The 25,645-nt window shown below is 45.5% G+C and overlaps 1 protein-coding gene across 1 annotated transcript in view; it reads left to right on the forward strand.

Annotated features, from left to right (window-relative positions):
* LOC109905125 (dystrophin-related protein 2) overlaps positions 1–25,645 on the forward strand; it is a 125,778-nt gene that overhangs the window by 90,297 nt on the left and 9,836 nt on the right. The window contains 8 exon segments of the mRNA XM_031790061.1: positions 1,707–1,792; positions 9,853–10,010; positions 12,668–12,834; positions 12,995–13,109; positions 15,557–15,693; positions 17,623–17,688; positions 22,847–22,912; positions 24,365–24,514. Of these exon segments, the coding sequence (XP_031645921.1) occupies positions 1,707–1,792; positions 9,853–10,010; positions 12,668–12,834; positions 12,995–13,109; positions 15,557–15,693; positions 17,623–17,688; positions 22,847–22,912; positions 24,365–24,514 (945 nt within the window).

Here is a 25,645-nt window from a genome sequence, read left to right on the forward strand (position 1 = left end):
GCTACAAGCTTGGCACACCTGTGTTTGGGGAGTTTCGTCCTTTCTTCTCTGCAGATCCTCTCAAGCTCTTTCAGGTTGGATGGGGAGCGTTGAGTTATCGCTCCTTTAGCCTTCGGGACAGCCTCAATTTGTCGAGGCATGGACTCTACAAGGTGTCGAAAGCGTTCCACAGGGATGCTGGCCCATGTTGACTCCAATGCTTCCCACAGTTGTGTCAAATTTGGCTGGATGTCCTTTATTGATACACCCGGGAAACGGTTGTGTGTGAAAAACCCAGCAGCATTGCAGTTCTTGACACAAACCAGTGAGCCTGGCACCTACAACCATACCCAGTTCAAAGGCACTTACATTTTTTTGTAGCCCAATCACGCTCTGAATGGCACACACACACAATCCATGTCTCAATTGTCTCAAAGCTTAAACATCCTTCTTTAACCTGTTTCCTCCCCTTCATCTACACTGATTGACATGGAATTAACAAGTGACATCAATAAGGGATCATAGCTTTCACCTGTATTCACCTGGTCAGTCTGTCATGGAAAGAGCAGGTGTTCTTAATGTTTTGTATACTCAGTGTACATGCTCCAGTGTGGCTGGAGCCCGCAGCAGCACAGCTCTAGGGTCTGGACCCCCCCGGCAGCTCTTTTTTCCTGGTCTTCCACACTGTCAATAGCCCTTTCTTGCAGTCAAATGACCGAGTGGCCTTATGGGTGGAATGTTATTAATATTTTTTATTGATTAACCTTTAAATGTCTAAGCTGTGGGATCAGTCTTGTCCTTGGCTGTGTGTTTTGGGTTGTTGGAAGGTGAACCTTCACCCCGGTCAGAGGACCTGAGCGCTCCAGACCATCAAGGAACTCTCTGTACTTTGCTTCGTTCATCTTTCCCTCGATCCTGACTAGTCTCCCAGTCCCTGACACTGAACAACATCCCCACAGCATGATGCTGCCACCATCATGCTTTAACTTAGGGATGGTGCCAGGTTTCCTCCAGACGTGATGCTTGACATTCAGTCCAAAGAATTCAATCTTGGTTTCATCAGACCAGAGAATCTTGTTTATCATGGTCTGAGAGTCCTTTAGGTGCCTTTTGGCAAACTCTCAGCGGGCTGTCGTGCATTTTACTGAGGAGTGGCTTCTGTCTGGCCACTCTATCATAAAGGCCTGATTGGTGGAGTGCTGCAGAGATGTTTTCGTACCCTTCCCCAAATCTGTACCTCGACAGAATCCGGTCTCGAAGCTCTACGGACAATTCCTTCGACCTCATGGTTTAGTTTTTGCTCTGACATGCACTGTCAACTGTGGGACCTTTATATAGACAGGTGTGTGCCTTTCCAAATCATGTCCATGTCCAATGAAGTTGTAGAAACATCTCAAGGATGATCAATGGAAACAGAATGCACCTGAGCTCAATTTCGAGCCTCATACCAAAGGGTCTGAATACTATTGTGTAAATAAGTTATTTCTGTTTTTATCTTTAATACATTTGCAAACATTTCTGAACTTATTTTCACTTTGTTGTTATGGGGTATTGTGTGTAGATTGATGAGAAAAAAACATGTATTTAATCAATTTTGGAATAAAAATGTAATTTAACAAAATGTGGAAAAAGTCAAGGGGCCTGAATACTTTCTGAATGCACTGTATATATACAAAAATGTCTCTCTCTCTCTCTCTCTCTGACCTGCCCTCCTCCTTTCTCCTAAGTGGTCGCAATGGGAAGATGCGCGTCCTCTCCTTCAAGACGGGACTGGTGAGCCTGTGCAATGCGGATGTTCAGGAGAAGTATAAATGTAAGTATGAGTCCCGTCATGTAGACACCACAGCCCTGCAGCCCCCTAACAAAGGAAGAAAAGAAAAAACCAGCCTGATTGCAAGCATTACATGAAGACAACCACTTAGGCTAATGAAGGGAATTACTCGCTCTGTCTGTCTCTCTCTCTCTCTCTCTCTCTCTCTCTCTCTCTCTCTCTCTCTCTCTCTCTCTCTCTCTCTCTCTCTCTCTCTCTCTCTCTCTCTCTCTCTCTCTCTCTCTCTCTCTCTCTCTCTCTCTCTCTCTCTCTCTCAATTCAATCCAATTCAAGGGCTTTATTGGCATGGGAAACATACATTGCCAAAGCAAGCGAAGTAGATAATAAACAAAAGCGAAATAAACAATCAAAATTAACAGTAAACATTACACTCACAGAATTTCCAAAAGAATAAAGACATTTCAAATGTCATAGGATGTCTATATACAAATCAAACTGTATTTGTCACCCCGCCGAATACACTGCGCCGAATACAACAAGTGTAGGCCTTACCATGAAATGTTTACTTACAAGCCCTTAACCAACAGTGCAGTTCAAGAAGAGTTAAGAAAATATTTACCAAATAAACTAAAGTAAAAAATTATAAAAAGTAACACAATAACATAGCAATAACGAGGCTATATACAGGGGGTACCTGTAGGTGGGGGTGAAGTGACTATGCATAGATAATAAGCAGCAGCAGTGTACAAAACAAATGGTGTGGGGGGTCAATGTAATAGTCCGGTGGCCATTCGATAATTATTCAGCAGCCTTATGGTATGGCTTGGGGGTAGAAGCTGTTAAGGAGCCTTTTGGTCCTAGATATGGCGCTCCGGTACTGCTTGCCGTGCGGTAGCGGAGAAAACAGTCTGATTGGGTGACTGGAGTCTCTTGACAGTTTTATGGACTTTCCTCTGACACCGCCTATTATATAGGTCCTGGATTGCTGGAAGCTTGGCCCCAGTGATGTACTGGGCCATACGCACTACCCTCTGTAGCGCCTTACGGTCAGATGCCGAGCAGTTGCCGTACCAGGCGGTGATGCAACTGGTCAGGATGCTCTCGATGGTGCAGCTGTAGAACTTTTTGAGGATCTGGGGAACCATGCCAAATCTTTTCAGTCTCCTGATGGGGAAAAGGTTTTGTCGTGCCCTCTTCACAACTGTCTTGGAATGTTTGGACCATGATAGATCGTTGGTGATGTGGACAACAAGGAACTTGAAACTCTCGACCCGCTCCACTACAGCCCTGTTGATGTTAATGGGGGACTGTTCGGCCCTCCTTTTCCTGTAGTCCACGATCATCTCCTTTGTCTTGCTCACATTGAGGGAGAGGTTGTTGTCCTGGCACCACACTGACAGTTCTCTGAGCTCCTCCCTATAGGCTGTCTTATCGTTGTCAGTGATCAGGCCTACCACTGTTGTGTCATAGGCAAACTTAATGATGGTGTTGGAGTCGTGTTTGGCTACCCAGTGTGGGTGAACAGGGAGTACAGGAGGGGACTAAGTACACACCCCTGAGGGGCCCCAGTGTTGAGGATCAGTGTGGCAGACGTGTTGGTGCCTACCCCAGGAAGTCCAGGATCCAGTTGCGGAGGGAGGTGTTTAGTCCCAGAGTCCTTAGCTTAGTGATGAGCTACGTGGGCACTATGGTGTTGAACGCTGAGCTGAGTCAATGAACAGCATTCTCACATAGGCGTTATTTTTGTCCAGGTGGGAAAGACCATGTGTGGAGTGCGATTGAGATTGCATCATCTGTGGATCTGTTGGGGCGTAATGCGAATTGGATTGGGTCTAGGGTATCCGGGAGGGTGCTGTTGATGTGAGCCATGACCAGCTTTCATAGCACTTCATGGCTACCGACGTGAGTGCTACGTGGCGGTAATCATTTAGGCGGGTAACCTTTGCTTCCTTGGGCACAGGGACTATGGTGGTCTGCTTGAAAAATGTACAGTTGAAGTCGGAAGTTTGCATACAGCTTAGCCAAATACATTTAAACTCAGTTTTTCACAATTCCTGACATTTAATCCTAGTAAAAATTCCCTGATTTATGTCAGTTAGGATCACCAGAATAATTGTCAGAATAATTGTAGAGAGAATGATTTATTTCAGCTTTTATTTCTTTCATCACATTCCCAGTGGGTCAGAAGTTTACATACACTCAATTAGTATTTAGTAGCATTGCCTTTAAATTGTTTAACTTGGGTCAAACGTTTCGGGTAGCCTTCCACAAGCTTCACACAATAAGTTGGGTGAATTTTGGCCCATTCCTCCTGACAGAGCTGGTGTAACTGAGTCAGGTTTGTAGGCCTCCTTGCTCTCACACGCATTTTCAATTCTGCCCACACATTTTCTATAGAATTGAGGTCAGGGCTTTGTGATGGCCACTCCAATACCTTGACTTTGTTGTCCTTAAGGCATTTTGCCACAACTTTGGAAGTATGCTGGGGTCATTGTCCATTTGGAAGACCCATTTGCGACCAAGCTTTAACTTCCTGACTGATGTCTTGAGATGTTGCTTCAATATATCCACATAATTTTCTCCCTCATGATGCCATCTATTTTGTGAAGTGCTCAAGTCCCTCCTGCAGCAAAGCACCCCCACAAAATGATGCTGCCACTCCCGTGCTTCACGGTTGGGATGGTGTGCTTCGGCTTGCAAGCCTCCCCATTTTTACTCCAAACATAACAATGGCCAAACAGTTCTATTTTTGTGTATTCAGACCAGAGGACATTTCTCCAAAAAGTACGATCTTTGTCCCCATGTGCAGTTGCAAACCGTGGTCTGACTTTTTTATAGCGGTTTTGGAGCAGTGGCTTCATCCTTGCTGAGCGGCCTTTCAGGTTAAGTCGATATAGGACTAGTTTTTACTGTGGATATAGATACTTTTGTACCTGTTTCCTCTAGCATCTTCACAAGGTCCTTTGCTGTTGTTCTGGGATTGATTTGCCCTTTTCTAACCAAAATACGTTCATCTCTAGGAGACAGAACGTGTCTCCTTCCTGAGTGGTATGATGGCTGCGTGGTCCCATGGTGTTTATACTTGCGTACTATTGTTTGTACAGATGAGCGTGGTACCTTCAGGCATTTGGAAATTGCCCCCAAGGATGAACCAGACTTGTGGAGGTCTACAATGTTTTTTCTGAGGTCTTGGCTGATTTCTTTTGATTTTCCCATGATGTCAAGCAAAGAGGCACTGACTTTGAAGATAGGCCTTGCAATACATCCACAGGTACACCAATTGACTCAAATGATGTCAATTAGCCTATCAGAAGCTTCTAAAGCCATTACATCATTTTCTGGAATTTTCCAAGCTGATTAAAGGCACAGTCAACTTAGTGTATGTAAACTTCTGACCCACAGGAATTGTGATACAGTGAATTATAAGTGAAATAATTTGTCTGTAAACAATTGTTGGAAAATTACTTGTGTCATGCACAAAGTAGATGTCCTAACCGACTTGCCAAAACTATAGTTTGTTAACAAGAAATTTGTGGAGTGGTTGAAAAATGAGATTTAATGACTCCAACCTAAGTGTATGTAAACTTCCGACTTCAACTGTAGGTATTACAAACTCAGTCAGTGAGATGTTGAAAATGTCAGTGAAGACATTTGCCAGTTGGTCTGAACATGCTTTGAGTACACATCCTAGTGTTGTAACAGTGTTGTAACGATGTGCAAATAGTTCAAGTACAAAATGGAAAATAAATAAACAGAACTATGGGCTGTATGTACAATGGTGTTTGTTCTTCGCTGGTTGCCCTTTTCTTTTGGCAGCAGGTCACAAATATGGCTGCTGTGATGGCACACTGGTATTTCACACAGTAGATATGGGAGTTTATCAAAATTGGGTTTGTTTTCAAATTCTTTGTGGATCTATGTTATCTGAGGGAAATATACATACGTCTCTAGTATGTGCATACATTTGCCAGGAGGTTAGGAAGTGCAGCTCAGTTTCCACCTCATTTTTTGGGCAGTGTGCACATAGCCTGTCTTCTCTTGAGAGCCAGGTCTGCCTACGGCGGCCTTTCTCAATAGCAAGGCTATGTACACAGAGTCTGTACATAGTCAAAGTTTTCCTTAAGTGTGGGTCAGTCACACTGGTCAGGTATTCTGCCACTGTGTATGTACTCTCTTTTTACTGCCAAATAGCATTCTAGCGTGCTCAGTTTATTTTCTTTCCAATGTGTCAAGTAATTATCTTTTTGTTTTCTCATGATTTGGTTGAGTCTAGTTATGTTGCTGTCCTGTGGCTCTGTGTGGTCTATTTGTGTTTGTGAACAGAGCCCCAGGACCAGCTTGCTTAGGGGACTCTTCTCCAGGTTCATCTATCTGTAGGTGATGGCTTTGTTATGGAAGGTTTGGGAATCACTTCCTTTTATGTGGTTGTAGAATTGAACAGATTTTTTATGGATTTTGATCATTAGCAGGTATCGGCCTAATTTGTTTCTGCTTGCATTATTTGGTGTTTTATGTTGTACACTGAGAATATTTTTGCTGAATTTTGCATGCAGTCTCAATTTGCTGTTTGTCCCATTTTGTGAATTCTTGGTTGGTGAGCAGACCCCAGACCTCACATCCATAAAGGGCAGTGGGTTCTATAACTGATTCAAGTATTTTTAGCCAGATCCTAATTGGTGTGTCAAATTTTATGTTCCTTTTGATGGCATAGAAGGCTCTTCTTGCCTTGTATCTCAGCTTGTTCACAGCTTTGTGGAGTTACCTGTTGCGCTAATGTTTAGGCCGAGGTATGTATACATTTTTTTGTGTACTCTAGGGCAACGATGTAGATGGAATTTGTATTTGTGGTCCTGGCAACTGGACCTTTTTTGGAACACCATTATTTTAGTCTTACTGGGATGTACTGTCAGGGCCCAGGTCTGACGGAATCTGTGCAGAAGATCTAGGTGCTGCTATAGGCCCTCCTTGGTTGGTGACAGAAGCACCAGATCATCAGCAAACAGTAGACATTTGACTTTAGATTCTAGTAGGGTGAGGCCCGGTGTGGCAGACTGTTCTAGTGCCCCAATTCGTTGATATACATGTTAAAGAGGGTATGGCTTAAGCTGCATCCCTGTCTCACCCCATGGCCCTTTGGAAATAAATGTTTTTTCCCAATTTTAACCACGCACTTGTTGTTTGTGTACATGGATTTTATTATGTTTTATGTTTTTCCCCCAATACCACTTTCCATCAGTTTGTATAGCAGACCCTCATGCCAAATTGAGTCAACAGCTTTTTTGAAATCAACAAAGCATGAGAGGACTTTGCTTTTGTTTTTTTTGTTTGTCAATTAGGGTGTGCAGGGTGAATACGTGGTCTGTCGTATGGCAATTTGGTAAAAAGCCAATTTGACATTTGCTCAGTACATTGTTTTCACTGAGGAAATGTACGAGTCTCTCTCCAAAGTACATAGGACTTTTAAGCAGAGAGAAGACACTCTCTCACCACACTCAGCTCTCTCTGGCCCCCCTGGCTTCCCTTTCTGATGTTCAATTATGCTCTAATATTTCACTGGTGCCCAGCTCAGGGGAAGTAAAAACATTTTACAGCTTCATTTTATGACACAGCCTTTTAAATATGTGAAGAAGGGGGGAGAGGAGAGAGAATGGGGGGTGTCATCCATATTGTGAGACCTGGAACAGAAAGTCACGGGATACAAGATTTTAGACAGCCCCAGCAGGTCAGGCCAGGCCCACTGTCGGCTGATACACCATCTGTGACTGCTCAAAAAAATTGAATGACAGATTTTTAGTGTTTTTTTTAATGGCCCGACAAAGCAGGAACGGCATGCCGCTGGAGGCTTGTGAGGGTAGAGGGGGGCAGTGATGTCAGCCATGCCAGTTTGTCCCAGTGATTGATCACACATTTTGTCTCCTCAGCTCAGAGGAGAGATGATCCCTGATCATGCTAGTAAACAAGGGGAACATCTGGTGAATGAGTGAACGTGGCAGCATAGCAGCATGGCAGACATACTGTGTGTGTATGAGTGTGTGTGCCAGGGCTCCACATTACTAGGGTAGAGAGGCTGACAACTTGTGTGTGTGTGTGTGGTAGAGGCTGACATTATCAGACTACTGTTTAACATGCAGGTGTCAGTGTCTTCTACTCCCCCCTGAGTCATGTGCAGGGGAGAGGCAGGCAGGCAGGGGCTGGTGCTATTTATAATGGCACTTCACACAGCTGTCAGTATCCATCTCCTCAGTGACATGCAGAGTCACGACTCGCAGACGAAGGCCCCTTTCAGAGCCTGACGAGGCAGCAAGTGCTAATGCAGCTCTTTGTCTACAATTAGATCAGCATGGTTGCCTCTTCTCTCTCTCTCTCTCTCTCTCTCTCTCTCTCTCTCTGTCTCTCTCTCTCTCTCTTCCTCTACTGTCTCTCTCTCTCCCTCTCTCTCTCTCTCGCTCTCTCTGTCTCTCTCTCTCTCTCTCTCTCTTCCTCTACTGTCTCTCTCTGTCTCTCTCTCTTCCTCTACTGTACCTCTCTCTCTTTCTCTCTCTTTTTCTCTCTCTCTCCCCCCCCCCCCCCCCCAACATACCTAGATACAGGCAGAGGGAAATATCGCCCACACACATAGAGAAATACAGAGATGTGGGTACATACAGTGCATTCGTAAAGTATTCAGACCCCTGGACTTTTTCAACATTTTGTCAATCTACACACAATACCCCAAACTTTTTTATTTTTGCACATTAAAAACAACTGGCAGCGATTACATCCTCAAGTCTTCTTGGGTATTACCCTGCAAGCATGGCACACCTGTATTTGGGGAGTTTCTCCCATTCTTCTCTGCAGATCCTCTCAAGCTCTTTCAGGTTGGATGGGGAGCGTCTCTGCACAGCTATTTTCAGGTCTTTCCACAGATGTTCAATTGGGTTCAAGTCCGGACTTTGGCTGGGCCACTCAAGGACATTCAGAGACTTGTCCCGAAGCCACTTCTACGTTGTCTTGGCTGTGTGCTTAGTGTCGTTGTCCTGTTGGAAGGTGAACCTTCACCCCGGTCAGAGGACCTGAGCGCTCCGGAGCATCAAGGAACTCTCTGTACTTTGCTTCGTTCATCTTTCCCTCGATCCTGGCTAGTCTCCCAGTCCCTGACACTGAACAACATCCCCACAGCATGATGCTGCCACAATCATGCTTTAACTTAGGGATGGTGCCAGGTTTCCTCCAGACGTGATGCTTGACATTCAGGCCAAAGAGTTCAATCTTGGTTTCATCAGACCAGAGAATCTTGCTTCTCATGGTCTGAGTGTCCTTAAGGTGCGTTTTGGCAAACTCCGAGCAGGCTGTCACGTGCCTTTTATTGAGGAGTGGCTTCGGTCTGGCCACTCTACCATAAAGGCTTGATTGGTGGAGTGCTGCAGAGATGGTTGTCCTTCTGGAAAGTTCTCTGGAGCTCTGTCCGAGTGATATTGAAAAAATCAAGAGGTATGAATGCTTTTCGAATGTACTGTATGTATAGGTGTGAATAGTAGTATTATAAACTGGGGGTTTAAGCACTGAATGCTGATTGGCTGACTGCCATGGTATATCAGACCATATACCACGGGTATGACTAATTACTTTTGTAACCAGTTTATAATACCAATAAAGCACCTCAGGGGTTTGTGGTATATGGCCAATATACCACGGCTAAGGTCTTTATCCAGGCACTCCGCGTTGTGTTGTGCGCAAGAACAGCCCTTAGCTGTGGTATATTGGCCATATATCACCCCCTCCTTGTGCCTTATTGCTTAAATATACTCTCGTTCACAGAAGCAGACATATTGTATACACACACAGGCTCAGATACTGCACATTACACACTAGCTTAGTTACTACACATTACACACTAGCTTAGATACTACACATTACACACTAGCTTAGATACTACACATTACACACTAGCTTAGATACTACACATTACACACAGGCTTAGATACTACACATTACACACAGGCTTAGATACTACACATTACACACAGGCTTAGATACTACACATTACACATGGGTGAACATAGTGTCTCTCTCACACACACACACACACACACATATTTTATTAACCCTGTATGTTTTGTCAGACCTGTTCAGGCAGGTGTCTGGTCCAGGGGGTCTGACAGACCAGCGTTACCTCACTATGCTGCTCTATGAAGCCATCCAGATCCCGCGACAGCTGGGAGAGGTGGCCGCCTTCGGGGGGAGCAATGTGGAGCCCAGTGTACGCAGCTGCTTCCGTATGGTGAGATCACCCATACACACACACAGACACACACAGATGCGCGCAGGCCGCAAACACATACACACACGCACGCACGCAGACACCACGCAATTTTAAAGGTTTTAAATTCTCTTTTTTATGGTGATGTCACCAGGCAGGCCAAAACTCCATCCCACCAAAACAGGCTTAAATATCAGGCAGTCTTTTCAAACAGATCTTAAAAAGGCATTCTCATAATTTTCACAATTTCACAGTGTTTTGGGCTCCTGAGTGGCGCAGCGGTCTAAGGCACTGTATCTCAGTGCTAGATGTGTCACTACAGACCCTGGTACGATTCCAGGCTGTATCACAACCGGTCGTGATTGGGAGTCCCTTTGAGGGGCACATTTGACCCAGCGTCGTCTGGGTGGGGTTTGGCCGCGGTAGGGTTTGGCCGGGCTAGGGTTTGGCCGGGCTAGGGTTTGGCCGGGGTATGGTTTGGCCGCGGAAGGCCTTCATTGTAAATTAGAATGAATTCTTAACTGACTTTCCACAGTATATATGGAAATATATATAAAACACAGTCAAGTCTAGTTTTTGACGCCACTTGGCCTTTAAGCATCATAAATGTGCTTACAATGCACTATGTTGGGGTCATTGATCGTAGGTGTTACTGATAAAATTGTTTATTCTGAGTGAAATCCTGTGTGAACCAATGTGGTCTGTGGAAGAAAAAAAATTGTGAAACCAATCTGGTTTAACATACTGTTGGGGGAACCATATGGAATCTATGGGCATAACATCATTTCAAAGTGTTGCAGATGGAGACATGGAAGAACTGAGGGCATTGTCATTTCCACTCTCATACATGGGGGATCAGCTTTTTTGAAATCCCGCCTCATGGCATTTAGCTCAGTAGGGAAATGCATTTTTAAAGCAGTCCCTTTAATGGTAGAGTTGGGACGAGTAGGTAGCAGGTTTTTGGGCGGTGGCTTTTTAAAACCTTTATAAAAAATATACAAAATATTCACTTTTTTACAGCCGACCCGTAATGAAATGTCGCTCGATTCCCGTCCATGCTCCTGATATCAGCCACAGGGGATTAAAACCCTGTCTGTCAACTCTATTTGCTGTGTGTCATGTCTTTTATGAGCAGATTTTATTATCAGTGTAGTTCCAATCAGAAGTGCCCAGATAAACAATTTATCACGTTGGCATGGCAGTGAAGTCAAAGTGAGGGGATGACACGCGCTAGCACGTTCTGTGGGTGTAGGGTGTAGGTTGTAGGGTGTAGCGTAGAGGTGTAGTGGAATCATTCATGACAGAGGGGCAGATGGGTTTGGCTCTACATAGAGGATGGCGGGATCTGAGGGAGGGAGTTACACTATAGTAGACATTCTGTGCTGTGGCCCTCCGTATGTATAGAGACTAGTCTGTTGTACTCTATCAGGCCATGGAGAGTGTACGTTGTGTGTGTTTTGGTTGTTGTTGCTTGGTGTAGTCAGTGGGTCCAGTTCTACTAGTTATTGATACTGTAGACAGTCAGTGGGTCCAGTTCTACTAGTTATTGATACTGTAGACAGTCAGTGGGTCCAGTTCTACTAGTTATTGATACTGTAGACAGTCAGTGGGTCCAGTTCTACTAGTTATTGATACTGTAGACAGTCAGTGGGTCCAGTTCTACTAGTTATTGATACTGTAGACAGTCAGTGGGTCCAGTTCTACTAGTTATTGATACTGTAGACAGTCAGTGGGTCCAGTTCTACTAGTTATTGATACTGTAGACAGTCAGTGGGTCCAGTTCTACTAGTTATTGATACTGTAGACAGTCAGTGGGTCCAGTTCTACTAGCTAGGATAGTCTCATGGAGAGGAGAGGAGAGTTGAGGAGAGGAGAGGGTAGAGGAGAGGAGAGGGTAGAGGAGAGGGTAGAGGGGAGGAGAGTTGAGGGTTGAGGAGAGAAGAGTTGAGGAGAGGAGAGGAGAGTTGAGGAGAAAGTAGAGGAGAGCGTAGAGGAGAGGGTTGAGGAGAGGAGAGGGTTGAGGAGAGGAGAGGAGAGAGTTGAGGAGAGGGTTGAGGAGAGTTGAGTTGAGGAGAGGGTTGAGGAGAGTTGAGGAGAGCAGGGCAGAGAAAAGAGCAGAGAGCAGAGGAGCCAAGGAGCCTTGTTCCCCTAGAGACCTCACTCCATAACACGTACACACACATACGTTAATTACCCTGCTTTGGCATAGTCGAGACGAGGCTCCAGGGAAATCAACCTTTTAATGCATCTCTGATGCACACTTAATGAGAATTTAGCACATTATGGATTTTCTGCACTTGGCGAGGCTGTCCTTTATTCACCTGACTTCCTGTTATCCCGTTTATCTGCTGTCTCTCCAACACAGGAATTGCTTTGGAGCGTTAGAACATTAACAGGTACTCACGGCCCTCACACAAGTCACCCCTCTCTCTGGCCGCTATCAACCTCCTGTTTATGTATTTGTGCTTTTAACAGAGTTCTTCCAGGGGAACTTTAATGGAATATGTAATTACCTAGTAATACGTGCCCTATGGAACTGCAGGTAGTTTGATGAAGTGGTACTGTTTGGTAAATTGTTCTGCATAACTGTAATGGATAGTAGCATTTTACAGACAATCAAGCAGGAGACAAGTACAAGATACTCAGGTAAAATGTTTCCTATGTTCTTCCTCCCATAGGCCCCAGGGAAGCCAGCCATCGAGGTATCTCATTTCCTGGAGTGGATGAGCCTGGAGCCCCAGTCTGTAGTGTGGCTGGCTGTTCTACAGCGTGTGGCAGTGGCCGAGTCCGCCAAGCACCAGGCCAAGTGTTACATCTGTAAACAGTGCCCCATCAAGGGATTCAGGCAGGTCTATTGTACCTCTATCAGAGATGAGGAAAGGTGGATGTGTGACACACACACACATACACACACACACGCACACACAGGATAGAGCAATTCATGTGGCTTCTCTATTGTTACTGAATGTGATATGATCGTCCATTCTACCGATCTGTCCTGACAGGTACCGCAGTCTGAAACAATTCAACGTGGACATCTGCCAGACGTGCTTCCTCACGGGACGCACCACCAAGGGAAAGAAGCAGCTCCAATATCCCATCATGGAGTACTACACCCCAGTAAGAAAGAGTACTACACCCCAGTAAGAAAGAGTACTACACCCCAGTAAGAAAGAGTACTACACCCCAGTAAGAAAGAGTTCTACACCCCAGTAAGAAAGAGTACTACACCCCAGTAAGAAAGAGTACTACACCCCAGTAAGAAAGAGTACTACACCCCAGTAAGAAAGAGTACTGCACCCCAGTAAGAAAGAGTACTGCACCCCAGTAAGAAAGAGTACTGCACCCCAGTAAGAAAGAGTACTACACCCCAGTAAGAAAGAGTACTACACCCCAGTAAGAAAGAGTTCTACACCCCAGTAAGAAAGAGTACTACACCCCAGTAAGAAAGAGTACTACACCCCAGTAAGAAAGAGTACTACACCCCAGTAAGAAAGAGTACTGCACCCCAGTAAGAAAGAGTACTGCACCCCAGTAAGAAAGAGTACTGCACCCCAGTAAGAAAGAGTACTACACCCCAGTAAGAAAGAGTACTACACCCCAGTAAGAAAGAGTACTACACCCCAGTAAGAAAGAGTACTACACCCCAGTAAGAAAGAGTTCTACACCCCAGTAAGAAAGAGTACTACACCCCAGTAAGAAAGAGTACTACACCCCAGTAAGAAAGAGTACTACACCCCAGTAAGAAAGAGTACTGCACCCCAGTAAGAAAGAGTACTGCACCCCAGTAAGAAAGAGTACTGCACCCCAGTAAGAAAGAGTACTGCACCCCAGTAAGAAAGAGTACTGCACCCCAGTAAGAAAGAGTACTACACCCCAGTAAGAAAGAGTACTGCACCCCAGTAAGAAAGAGTACTGCACCCCAGTAAGAAAGAGTACTGCACCCCAGTAGGAAAGAGTACTACACCCAGGCTGCCACCTGCATGTCACCCTATTAAAGGTCAAAAGTAGTGCACTATGGAGGGAATAGGGTGCCATTTCAGACACAGACCGCACTATAACCTACACTTTTCTCTTAAAGAAGCAATCTGCAATTTAAACAATAACAAAGTGACCACCCCTCCACTATTTCGGTCGACAGCTGAGGGTTGTGGCTGGAGATATGTAACCACTCTCAAATGCATAGACAGAGCTATGGATGCAAGAACTGACCGTCCGTAATATCAAAATGATAGTTTTAAAACGACACACTGGTTTCCTTACCCTGTAAGTATTCAAGTCATGGGACCGATATTAGCATTTTTCACACATGTCCAAATCATACGAAAGTATCTCAAATTGCTTGTGAACCTCAACAAACTCACTTATAGATGTTTTGAACATGATGCGTGAAAAATGTTTGTATCGGTCCCATGTCTTGAATGGGATTTGTGCCACAAATGCTAGTACATTAGCATGTGGAAACAGTCCCAAGGGGAATGAACCAAATCATTGATTGCTGTCATACCTTGACTGCTTACAGGGTGAAGAAACCCATATGTCATTTAGTCATTTGTGTGTACTATCTCTTTAACCACGTTTTGAGGCTATACATCGTTGGCATACAATGACATTGTTTACGAACAGTGAAGTAAGAAATGCTTATAATGTGGGTTGTGATAGGGTTAGACAGCTGAACTAAGCCCATAAGGCTTCAAAAATCAATGGGCATATATCATTAATTTAACAGTCCAAAAATGGATATAGCATTTGTAGATTGCCCCTTTAATAGAGTACACAAAGAGGAGGCCACACTCACACACTACTTCAGCTCCAGTCAATGGAGGCTGGGAGATATGGCAGAGAGACATCCAAATAATTTCTCCCAGGGCAGTATGTCAACCAGGGGAAGGTTGAAGTGGAGCTGAGCTGGAGCTTTTCACCTGAGTTTTGACTCCTATACTGCTGGGTTGTATGATGGAGTGGATGTGGGTAGTCAGGTCCGAGGGAGACAGAGTACTGCATTAGCCGCAGGGCACCTATCACAAAGTTTAGTTCAACACAAGGTGCGTGTGTGTGTCTGTGTGTGCGTGTGTGTGTGTGTCTGGGTGCATGTGTGCACAAGTGTGTGTGTGCGTCCCTGCGTGCACGCGTATGTGCATGCATGTGCAGTATGGAGAATTCTAAAGTGGTTCACTTTGTCTTCCTGTCCTCCCACTGCCCCTAACCTCCCCATCCCCCTCTCCTCCAACCCCTCATCCCACTCTCCTCTATCCCCCCATCTGCCTCTCCTCTCCCCATCCCCTTCTCCTCCATTCCCCCCTCATCCCCCTGTCCTCTCCTCCATCCCCCTCTACTCTCCTCTCCTTCATCCCCCTCTCCTCTCCTCCACCCCCCCTCATCCCCTCCACCCCCCCTCATCCCCTTCTCCTCTCCTCCATCCCCCTCTCCTCCACCCCCCCTCATCCCCCTAACCTCCACCTCCACCCCCACCCCTCATCCCCCTCTCCTCTCCTCTTCTCCACCCCCACCCCTCATCCCCTTCTCCTCTCCTCCATCCCGGTCCCTTCATGTAAACCATGTGTCAGACCACCTCAGGAGAGAAGATGCGGGACTTTGCCAAGACGCTGAAGAACAAGTTCCGGTCGAAGCAGTACTTCAGTAAGCACCCTCAGAGGGGCTACCTGCCTGTCCAGTCGGTGCTGGAGGCCGAGAGCTCTGACACGTGAGTCATACCCCTATAGACACAGACGGCTAGACAGACTGGCACCGAGAAGACAGGAAAATAGCTTGTAAAAATAGCCATTGACTTTATTTGTTGAGAGGGAGATTGCTTGTGTATGAAGTGTTATATTAAAAGATGTTGAGGGGAGAGAAGACTTGGGACATGGAGGGTAGTTGGTTGTACATGATGTGGATTTAAGAAGTTTGTAAAAAGTATACACACAGTGTTGAATCAACACTGAATCAGGACTGAAGGGTTCGATCTGTGGAGAACCTTCCAGAAGGACAACCATCTCTGCAGCACTCCACCAATCAGGCCTTTATGGTAGAGTGCCCAGACAGAAGCCGATCCTCAGTAAAAGGCACATTACAGCCCGCTTGGAGTTTGCCAAAAGGCATATAAAGGACTCTCAGACCATGAGAAACAAGATTCTCTGGTCTGATAAAACCAAGATTGAACTCTTTGGACTGAATTCCAAGTGTCACGTCTGGAGGAAACCTGGCACCATCCCTATAGTGAAGCATGGTGGTGGCAGCATCATGCTGTGGGAAAGTTTTTCAGAGGCAGGTACTGGGAGACTAGTCAAGATTAAGGGAACGATGAACGGAGAAAAGTACAGAGAGGTCCTTGATGAAAACCTGATCCAGAGCGCTCAGGACCTTCCAACAGGACCAAGGTTCACCATCCAACAGGACAACGACCCTAAACACACAGCCAAGACAACGCAGGAGTGGCTTCAGGACAAGTCTCTGAATGTCCTTGAGTGGAGAATGTGTCTATGTGTGCATGTGTGTGTGTGTGGACTTGAACCCGATCGAACATCTCTGGAGACACCCGAAAATAGCTGTGCAGCGACGCTCCCCATCTAACCTGACACAGCTTGAGGTGATCTGCAGAGAAGAATGGGAGAAACTCCCCAAACACAGGAGTACCAAGCTTGTACCATCATACCCAAGAAGACTCAACTGCCAAAGATAATTCAACAAAGTACTGATTAAAGGGTCTGAATACTTATGTAAATGTGATATTTCTGTTTTTTATTTTTAATACATTTGCAGAAAAGGAAAAAGAAACAGTTTTTGCTTTGTAATTATTGGGGATTGTGTGTAGATTGATGAAGAAAAAAACAATATAATCAATTTTAGATGATTTGGTATTGGTATTTTATTAGGATCCCCATTAGCTGTTGTAAAAGCAGCAGCTAGTCAGCCTGGGGTCCAACACAGAACATGAAACATAATACAGAACATCATTAGACAAGAACAGCTCAAGGACAGAACTACATGTATGTTTTTTAAAGGCACACAGCCTACATATCAATGCATACACACAAACTGTCTACGTCAAATAGGGGAGAGGCTTTGTGCTGCAAGGTGTTGCTTTATCTGTTTTTTGAAACCAGGTTTGCTGTTTATTTGAGAAATATGAGATGGAAGAATAAGGCTGTAACCTGACAAAATGTGGGAAAAGTCAAGGGGTCTGAATACTTTCTGAATGCACTGTACATGGGTCCACACTTTTCAGAGTTAAATGAACAGTTTGCTTAGTGTAAAGACTTATTTGCATATTTCCCAGTGTGCCTTGTCTTTCGAGTGAATTGTAAAGTTACCACCTACGACTGCATTTGTTAGTGACGAAGACATGGTTGCATTAGTTCATTTTCAGTCATGTGGTCTTCACCAAGTGCGATCTAAGCAAATATGTTATCATTCAATTAGATTAAATCATTCAATTCTTTAACACAATACAATACAGATTTCATAAGACCTTCTTTTGAGGGCTGAGTAATTTGACCTCAATACATTGGTTTGAAACTCCTGGTTTAAAGGCCACATCTGGCTTGCAAGTCACACACACACACACACCAACACACACACTAGGGAGTACCAGTAATATAGGTATTAATGATGTTTTTCTGTGTTTGACCAGGCCGTGCTCCTCTCCCAAGCTACCCCATGCAGACACACACAGCAGAATCGAGCACTTCGCTAGCAGGTAGGGTGTTATACACACACACACACCAAAAATAATGACCCCCCCCCCGTCTTTCCTTACCTAACTCTGCTTACTCCAGATCTTCCCTCCTTCCTTTCTCCTGGCACTCCCCAGTTCTCTCTCCACAAGTTGATTGAGATATCCATCTTGGTCTGACCTTCGACCTGAGTGGAGACTGTTGTGCCTTGCGGGTATCCTCTCTCTCCCTTTCCTTCTTTCTTCGTTTCTTTCTTTCTCTCACTCTAGCTCTCGCTCATTCACTCACGCACACTGAAAAGGGCATGAGCGCCGTGCGTTTGGTCTGGGGTGAGCAGGGGTCTCCTGGTTGTGGATGCCCAGCAGCATGGTAGGGCAGTGTGGCACTCCGCTGGGTCCATTGGTCACCTGGAGGATGCGAAGGTGGATCAGCAGTCTGTCTGACAGGGTTACAGAGAGGGCACAGCCAGGGCATGGAAGAGGCATCCCTCACCCACGGGAAGTCATGCCCACAGCAGAGCAGGACATAGATCACTGCAGAAAGAGAGAGAGCGAGCGAGAGAGAGACAGGACACAGATCACCTTCTTGTGTGTGTGTGTGTTGTATGTGAGAGTGCTCCTTACCTGAGGCAGCATTGCTCCACACCAAATCAAATCAAATCAAAAGCTAATCAAATCAAATGTATTTGTCACATACACATGGTTAGCAGATGTTAATGCGAGTGTAGCGAAATGCTTGTGCTTCTAGTTCCGACAATGCAGTAATAACGGCGGCATAGGCAAGATGCAGTAGATGGTATTGAGTACAGTATATACATATGAGATGAGTATGTGAACAAAGTGGCATAGTTTAAAGTGGCTAGTGATACATGTATTACATAAAGATGCAGTAGATGGTATCGAGTACAGTATATACATATGAGATGAATAATGTAGGGTATGTAAACATTATATTAAGTAGCATTGTTTAAAGTGGCTAGTGATATATTTTCCATCAATTCCCATTATTAAAGTGGCTGGAGTTGAGTCAGTGTGTTGGCAGCAGCCTCTCAATGTTAGTGGTGGCTGTTTAACAGTCGGATGGCCTTGCCACTATTCAAGACAGAGGAGACACACACCAACAGAGGCAGGATATCTTCTATTCTCTCTCTCCAAATTTGTTCCCTTTCAGTCTTTTTCACTGTTTAGTTAAGTCATTGTTGTCACTCTTTTCTCTCCCAGTCGTTCAAATTCATTATTTCCATTGACTTGTATTAATTGCTTCTGTTCCAAAGTCCCCTCACGTTTATTAGTCTTCTCCTGCCAATTAGAATCATTTAGTTGGCACAACTCCTTGGCTCAAGCTGAAGACCCACAAAACTTCCCTGATAGATAAACAGAAATTGAGAAATGGGCAGGGAGCAGTGCAATTTGCTTAAGTGAGATATGCTTATATGTCTTAATTTGTTGGCTTGCAGATTTGCCAAAGAGTCTCAGCGTTCCTGAAGTTGCTGTTAAGACAGAGATGTTGTATCTTTGTAGCTTTATGTTGGCTTTACAGTTTGTATATATTTTTATGTACTTTGGATGTAGTGTGCCATCTTACAGTTCTTAAACATCTTGAGCTCCTCACAAGTCTATCAACCATAGAGGACTCTGAACTGGATTCTGAAAGCCTAACAGAGGACAGTTTAACTTGAACTATATTCCAACATGATCTGAGAGCTCGCTAAATGAGAAAAAGCTGATTATTTTAATGTACATTGCACAGATGCCATTCAATCTGTACTTTGCTTCATGCAAAATTGGCTCCAGTACACACACTCTCTTGCTCTCTCTCTCTCTCTCTCTCTCTCTCTCTCTCTCTCTCTCTCTCTCTCTCTCTCGCTCTAGCTCTCGCTCTCGCTCTCGCTCTCGCTCGCTCGCTTCCTCTCGCTCTCTCTCCCTCTTGAAAAACACTTCAAATGAGAGACTATATATATTTATTCACATAGTACTGCAAATGCCTGGCTGTCAGAACCATGCCAGGCAACTACGTACATTAAAAGGTCCCTGAGGCTGACATCACAGCAGAAGAACAGAGTGTCTGTCTCTACTCAGTCATATGAGGGGGTGTACATGTTAATCCAGTGTAAGAATATGATGTCCCAGAGGAGGATTGTGGGTATTTGATGTTTTGGGTTGGATCCAGATTTGCTGGTGTGTCACACACCAAGGTGCTAGTGGAGAGCTCTCCTTTTGTCATTAGTACAGACTCGGAGGGAGGGAGGGAGCTCAAGGTGCTATCTAGAACATAAAAGGGTTATTCTACTGTCCTCATAACCCTTTGAAGATCCCTTTTTGGTTCCAAGTAGAACCCTTTTGGTTCCAAGTAGAACCCTTTTGGTTCCAAGTAGAACCCTTTTGGGTTCCATGTAGAACACTTTTGGGTTCCATGTAGAACCCTTTCCAAAGAGGGCTCTACATGGAACCCAAAGGGGTTATACCTGGAAGAAAAAAGGGTTGTACTTAGAACCAAAAAGGGTTGTACCTGGAACCAAAAAGGGTTGTACCTGGAACCAAAAAGGGTTGTACCTGGAACCAAAAACGGTTGTACCTGGAACCAAAAACGGTTGTGCCTGGAACCATAAGTAACCTTTTTTGGGAGTGTGGGACTCATAGGAATTAACTCACAAATTCCCACATCATCAATACTGTCCTGAGGACAGGGGCCAAGTCTACAGCTCTCACATAGAATACTGGGGTGAGGCTCCCTCTCCTCTCTACCCTGCCTTCCGGTCCTGTAACAACCATTTGATTAATGGCCTAACTGATTGAATTAAGGGGACAGATCTGGCCACAGTGAGAGTGGTTAAATGAATGTCTGTTAGCCATAGGGCCATGGTCTGGCCACGGTCAGAGTGGATGGATGAAGGGCTAGGTCTGGCCACGGTCAGAGTGGATGGATGAAGGGCCAGGTCTGGCCACGGTCAGAGTGGATGGATAAAGGGCCAGGTCTGGCCACGGTTAGAGTGGATGGATAAAGGGCCAGGTCTGGCCACGGTTAGAGTGGATGGATAAAGGGCCAGGTCTGGCCACGTTTAGAGTGGATGGATAAAGGGCCAGGTCTGGCCACGTTTAGAGTGGATGGATAAAGGGACAGGTCTGGCCACGGTTAGAGTGGATGGATGAAGGGCCAGGTCTGGCCACGGTCAGAGTGGATGGATAAAGGGCCAGGTCTGGCCACGGTCAGAGTGGATGGATAAAGGGCCAGGTCTGGCCATAGTGAGAGTGGATGGATAATGGGCCAGGCCTGGCCACAGTTAGAGTGGATGGATAATGGGCCAGGTCGGGCCCTGTACTCTCTATGGGCCTCGGTGGGAGGGGCCATAAAATGATGAGAGTGGGTGGCCTGTACTCTCTATGGGCCTTGGTGAGAGGGGTCATAATGATGAGAGTGGGAGCCTGTACTCTCTATGGGCCTTGGTGGGAGGGGTCATAATGATGAGAGTGGGAGCCTGTACTCTCTATGGGCCTTGGTGGGAGGGGTCATAATGATGAGAGTGGGAGCCTGTACTCTCTATGGGCCTTGGTGGGAGGGGTCATAATGATGAGAGCGGATGGCCTGTATTCTCTATGGGCCTTGGTGGGAGGGGCCATAATGATGTCATATGGATCTCTCTTCATCACTCCATCCTCAGCCCTCTTTTCTCTCCCTCCATCCATCAATCCATATAAGTTTTTTTGGTGATGGTGGGGTGTGGGTGTGTGTGTGTGTGTGTGTGTGTGTGTGTGTGTGTGTGTGTGTGTGTGTGTGTGTGTGTGTGTGTGTGTGTGTGTGTGTGTGTGTGTGTGTGTGTGTGTGTGTGTGTGTGTGTGTGTGCGCGCGCGCGCGCGCGCTGTGGGGGGCCTGGAGCTTGAGTAGCATGAGACACATTTCATTAGTGTCTCTGGCAGAGGTTGTACATGGCTGGTGGTTCCAACACAGTATCCTGGCAGCTCCCTCAGAAGGCCGTTCCCACTGCTGAGAGAGTGAGGTGTCGCTAAAAGCTAAGTTCTGCCTAGTCAGCTGCCTGATCAAATTCCTGTACATGCAAATATATTTGGTGAATTAAGGTGATTCTGGTAATATGGGAGGAGTATAACAGCACAGATGGTGGATAAATTAAGATAGTTCGCTCTGCACATTTACCATTGGGAAAAAATGGTCAGTTATGGTTTACTTAAATGGGTGTCTCCCCCATAAACACAAATGGAATAGCAGCTGGGTTTGGTGTACTTAGTTCATTGACTTTCATTAAACCTGAAGAAAAAAAAACAGCGATTGGGGTGTCTCGCTCCATAACAGTCTGTAGCAGTGTGGTAGCTGTCCATGGTGCTTATCTGCCAAACTTCTCAACTACACTGTAAGGCAGTAGAAAGAGAAGTGCAGTGGGGTAGCTGTCCATGGTGCTTATCTGCCAAACTTCTCAACTACAATGTAAGGCAGTAGAAACAGAAGTGCAGTGGGGTAGCTGTCCATGGCACTGAAAAACAACAGTCACTGCTGCAGGGCTGAAAACCTAGACTCGCTGTCCTTGGTCCTGAAACACTGCAATACAGTACTGTACTGAATAGCTCTTCTTGGAATGAAACCCCCTCTTCTTTCTAAAATAAATTAAATCTGCCAATCTGTTGCTCTTGACCTCTTTTTACTAGAGTATGCCAGCAGCATACCACCCTGCATACCACTGCTGGCTGGCTTCTGAAGCTAAGCAGGGTTGGTTCTGGTCAGTTCCTGGATGGGAGACCAGATGCTGCTGGAAGTCGTGTTGGAGGGCCAGTAGGAGGCACTCTTTCCTCTGGTCTAAAGAAATATCCCAATGCCCCAGGGCATTGCCCTGTGTAGGGTGCCGTCTTTCGGTTTGGGACGTTAAACGGGTGTCCTGACTCTCGGAGGTCATTAAAGATCCCATGGCAGAGAGTAGGGGTGTTAACCCCGGTGTCCTGGCTAAATTCCCAATCTGGCCCTCAAACCATCACAGTCACCTAATAATCCCCAGTTTACAATTGGCTCATTCATCCCCCTCCTCTCCCGTGTAACTATTCCCCAGGTCGTTGCTGCAAATGAGAACGTGTTCTCAGTCAACTTACCTTGGAAAACAACAGATAAATAAATAAGAGTACCTACCTATTTTCTCTCTCTCTGTGTGTGTGTGTGTGTGTGTGTTTTCCTGTTGTCCAGGTTGGCGGAAATGGAGAACCAGAATTGTTCCTTCTTCACAGATAGCCTGTCGCCTGATGAGAGTCTGTGAGTACACTCCCACTTCCCCCACACACTGAACCCTTTCATTTCAGCCAAGTGTTTATGTATACCCCGAGTGTGCACACACACATTCAGGGAAGGCTGGTCAGTCACATAAAATAATCACCAAGTTTATGAAAGGACCCATGGCTGAGGCCGTGCACACACTCCCCCTTCATCATAAAAGACCAAATACAAAGGGCTGCTGCGCGGGAGAGAGGGAGGCCCATTGAAATACTACAGAACATGATGTTAAGAGCCAGAGGCTGGCTGAGCGAAAAGGAGGGGAGAGGGGGAGTAGCTTTGATGTGAATGGTGGAGTCAATAAGGTGAGCCCCTCACTAAGGAATCATATAAACTGACTGGACACAGGTGTTGGCCCTGATCAAAGGCTTTGGCTGAGACAGAGATTGTTTTGGGGGTGAGGCGTGTGTGTGTGTGTGTGCGTGCGTGGGTGTTTTCATTATGAGCACTGCTATAACAAAATGAATTTTTACCACCAAGGTGTAGTGGCCTCCATCAAAGGGTTTACTGTGTGTGTTTTTAGTGTCGAGAGAAAGAGAGCGAGGGTGTGTTTGTGTTTATGTGCGCTGTGTGTGCATTGGTCCAGGTCAGTGTGTGTATTCATATCTGTGTATATGTGTGGGTGCATTCATGTCTGTGTGTGTCAGTGTGTGCGTTCATGTCTGTGTATGTGTATGTGCACGTGTGTATTTGCGAGATAGGGAGGGCATTGGCATGGTGTGTGAAGCTGCCTATTTGATGTGTCAACATGGCTGTTTGTATAGTTGTTCAGTGTGCTGTTTGTCTGCAAGCTATTTGCTTTGTGTGTCTGGTTTATCACTGTGACACTGTGGCTATGTTTTGTTCCAAGTGTTTCTGTACTTTGTTCTTGTCAGTAGGGCTACTGCTCTGTCTCCTGTCTTCTGTCTCTGTGTCCTGTCTCTACTGCTGCTCTTTGTGTGTGCTGAGTCCCCTCGTTCTCATGTCACTCTGTTAGCTTGCTGCCCAGTGCTGCAGTATGTCTGGCTATGCTCTGGCGTCATTAGTGTCCTTTATTTCTGCATGTCTGTCTATGTCATGTCTGTCTATGTCATGTCTGTCTATGTGGCCACTTGTTCTCAGAATTGAAGACTGTCTGTGTTTGAGTTGATGTGCTTCTATCCTGCCTGTGCTGCTGTTGCTGTCCGTGTGTCTGTTGCTGTCTGTGTGTCTGTGCCATTCTGTGTCAGTACTGCTCCACCATACCAACGTGTCTGTTGCACTTGTGTCTGTTGCTTCTGCTGTGCTGTCTGTGCTGATGTGCTGCTCTGTCCTGTCCTGTGCTGCGCTGTCTTGTTTGTGGCTGTACACTGTCCTGTCCTGTGCTGTGGCTATTTGCTGTACTGTGCTGCTGGTGGCAGGGTTGTGGCTCAGTGTGCTGAGTGTCTCCTGTGCTGTGTCATGTGGGGGACTCAGGGATGAAGATCAGTACCTCCTGCGTCACTCCAGCCCCGGTACCCTGGACCAGGACTCCCCCAGCGGACAGCAGATGCTGCTGGCCCACCTGGACTGTCAGGACAAGGACGAGCTGCAGAGAACGCTGGCCCGCCTGGAGAACGAGAACCGGTGAGAAAATAGAGCCCTTTTGGTTTTAGAAATCTTTTATCCCAGAACCTTTAGAACTATTGGTCTTAGAACCTTTAAGGTATAGAACCTTTTTGTCTTAAAACTTTTAGAACATAGAACCATTTGGTCTTAGAACCTTTAAGGTGTAGAACCTTTTTGTCTTAACTTTTAGAACATGGAACCTGTTGGTCTTGGAACCATTAAGGTGTAGAACTGTTTTGTCTTAGTACCTGTAGGACTTCCAAACTTTAGCTCTTACAACCCTACATGGTCACTACCATGGCCATCCTAATCAATTATCCATGCTTCTGACACCCAATGTGAGAACTACACCATCGTTAGGGTGATTGTATAGTGAACAGAGTATACTACTACTGTATGATGCATGAGTGTGATGGGAAAGAAATGGCTTTGGAACACATCAATTGGATCCTCATAGGATTCTGTGTTACTTAAGTACCCTTAAGACCTTGAAGTAAAAGTTTAAATGAGAGAGAATAATGCTTTTCCCATACACTTCATTTGATACCAGAGGCAACATTAAAAGGTATGATTCATCGGATTTATTCTATTTTGTCTTCTCTACGTGCCCCTGACCTTCGGGCCAACACACACACACACACATTTGTTTGCACTCCGTTTGTCAACCGATGAATAATAGGTTAATAAAGCTAGATTAGTAACATATATACACACAGCTGGTGTCTGAAACTTGAACCTAGTTTGGTATTATTTCTGTATTGTTATGATGAGGTATATCCTGTGTGCTCCTCAGTTAGCACTGCAGCTGTCTTCCTTTATTCTGATTGGCTTATAGGACCCCATGTGATATTGCAGAATCTGGGCCTGACGACCAAAATCAGACTCATTGTGGAAATCATGAGTGTGTAGCTCATGAATATGTGGTATAATTAGTACCGTCATCCCATGCCTCAACTTTCTTTCCTCTGTGAAAATTGTCAGGAAAATAAGAATAAAAAAGATTCCCGCGGACAATTTCAGTGCTCAGAAAAGTGATCTTTATTGTCTGCGCGAAATGTGTCGCGAACCGACTCGTAGCTCGCAACAGAAAGGGAAACAACGTGGAGATCAAGGAATAACAGAAATATATTTATTAACTAAAGTAAACTG

Source organism: Oncorhynchus kisutch, linkage group LG15 (genome assembly GCF_002021735.2).
Source record: "Oncorhynchus kisutch isolate 150728-3 linkage group LG15, Okis_V2, whole genome shotgun sequence".
NCBI lineage: Eukaryota > Metazoa > Chordata > Actinopteri > Salmoniformes > Salmonidae > Oncorhynchus > Oncorhynchus kisutch.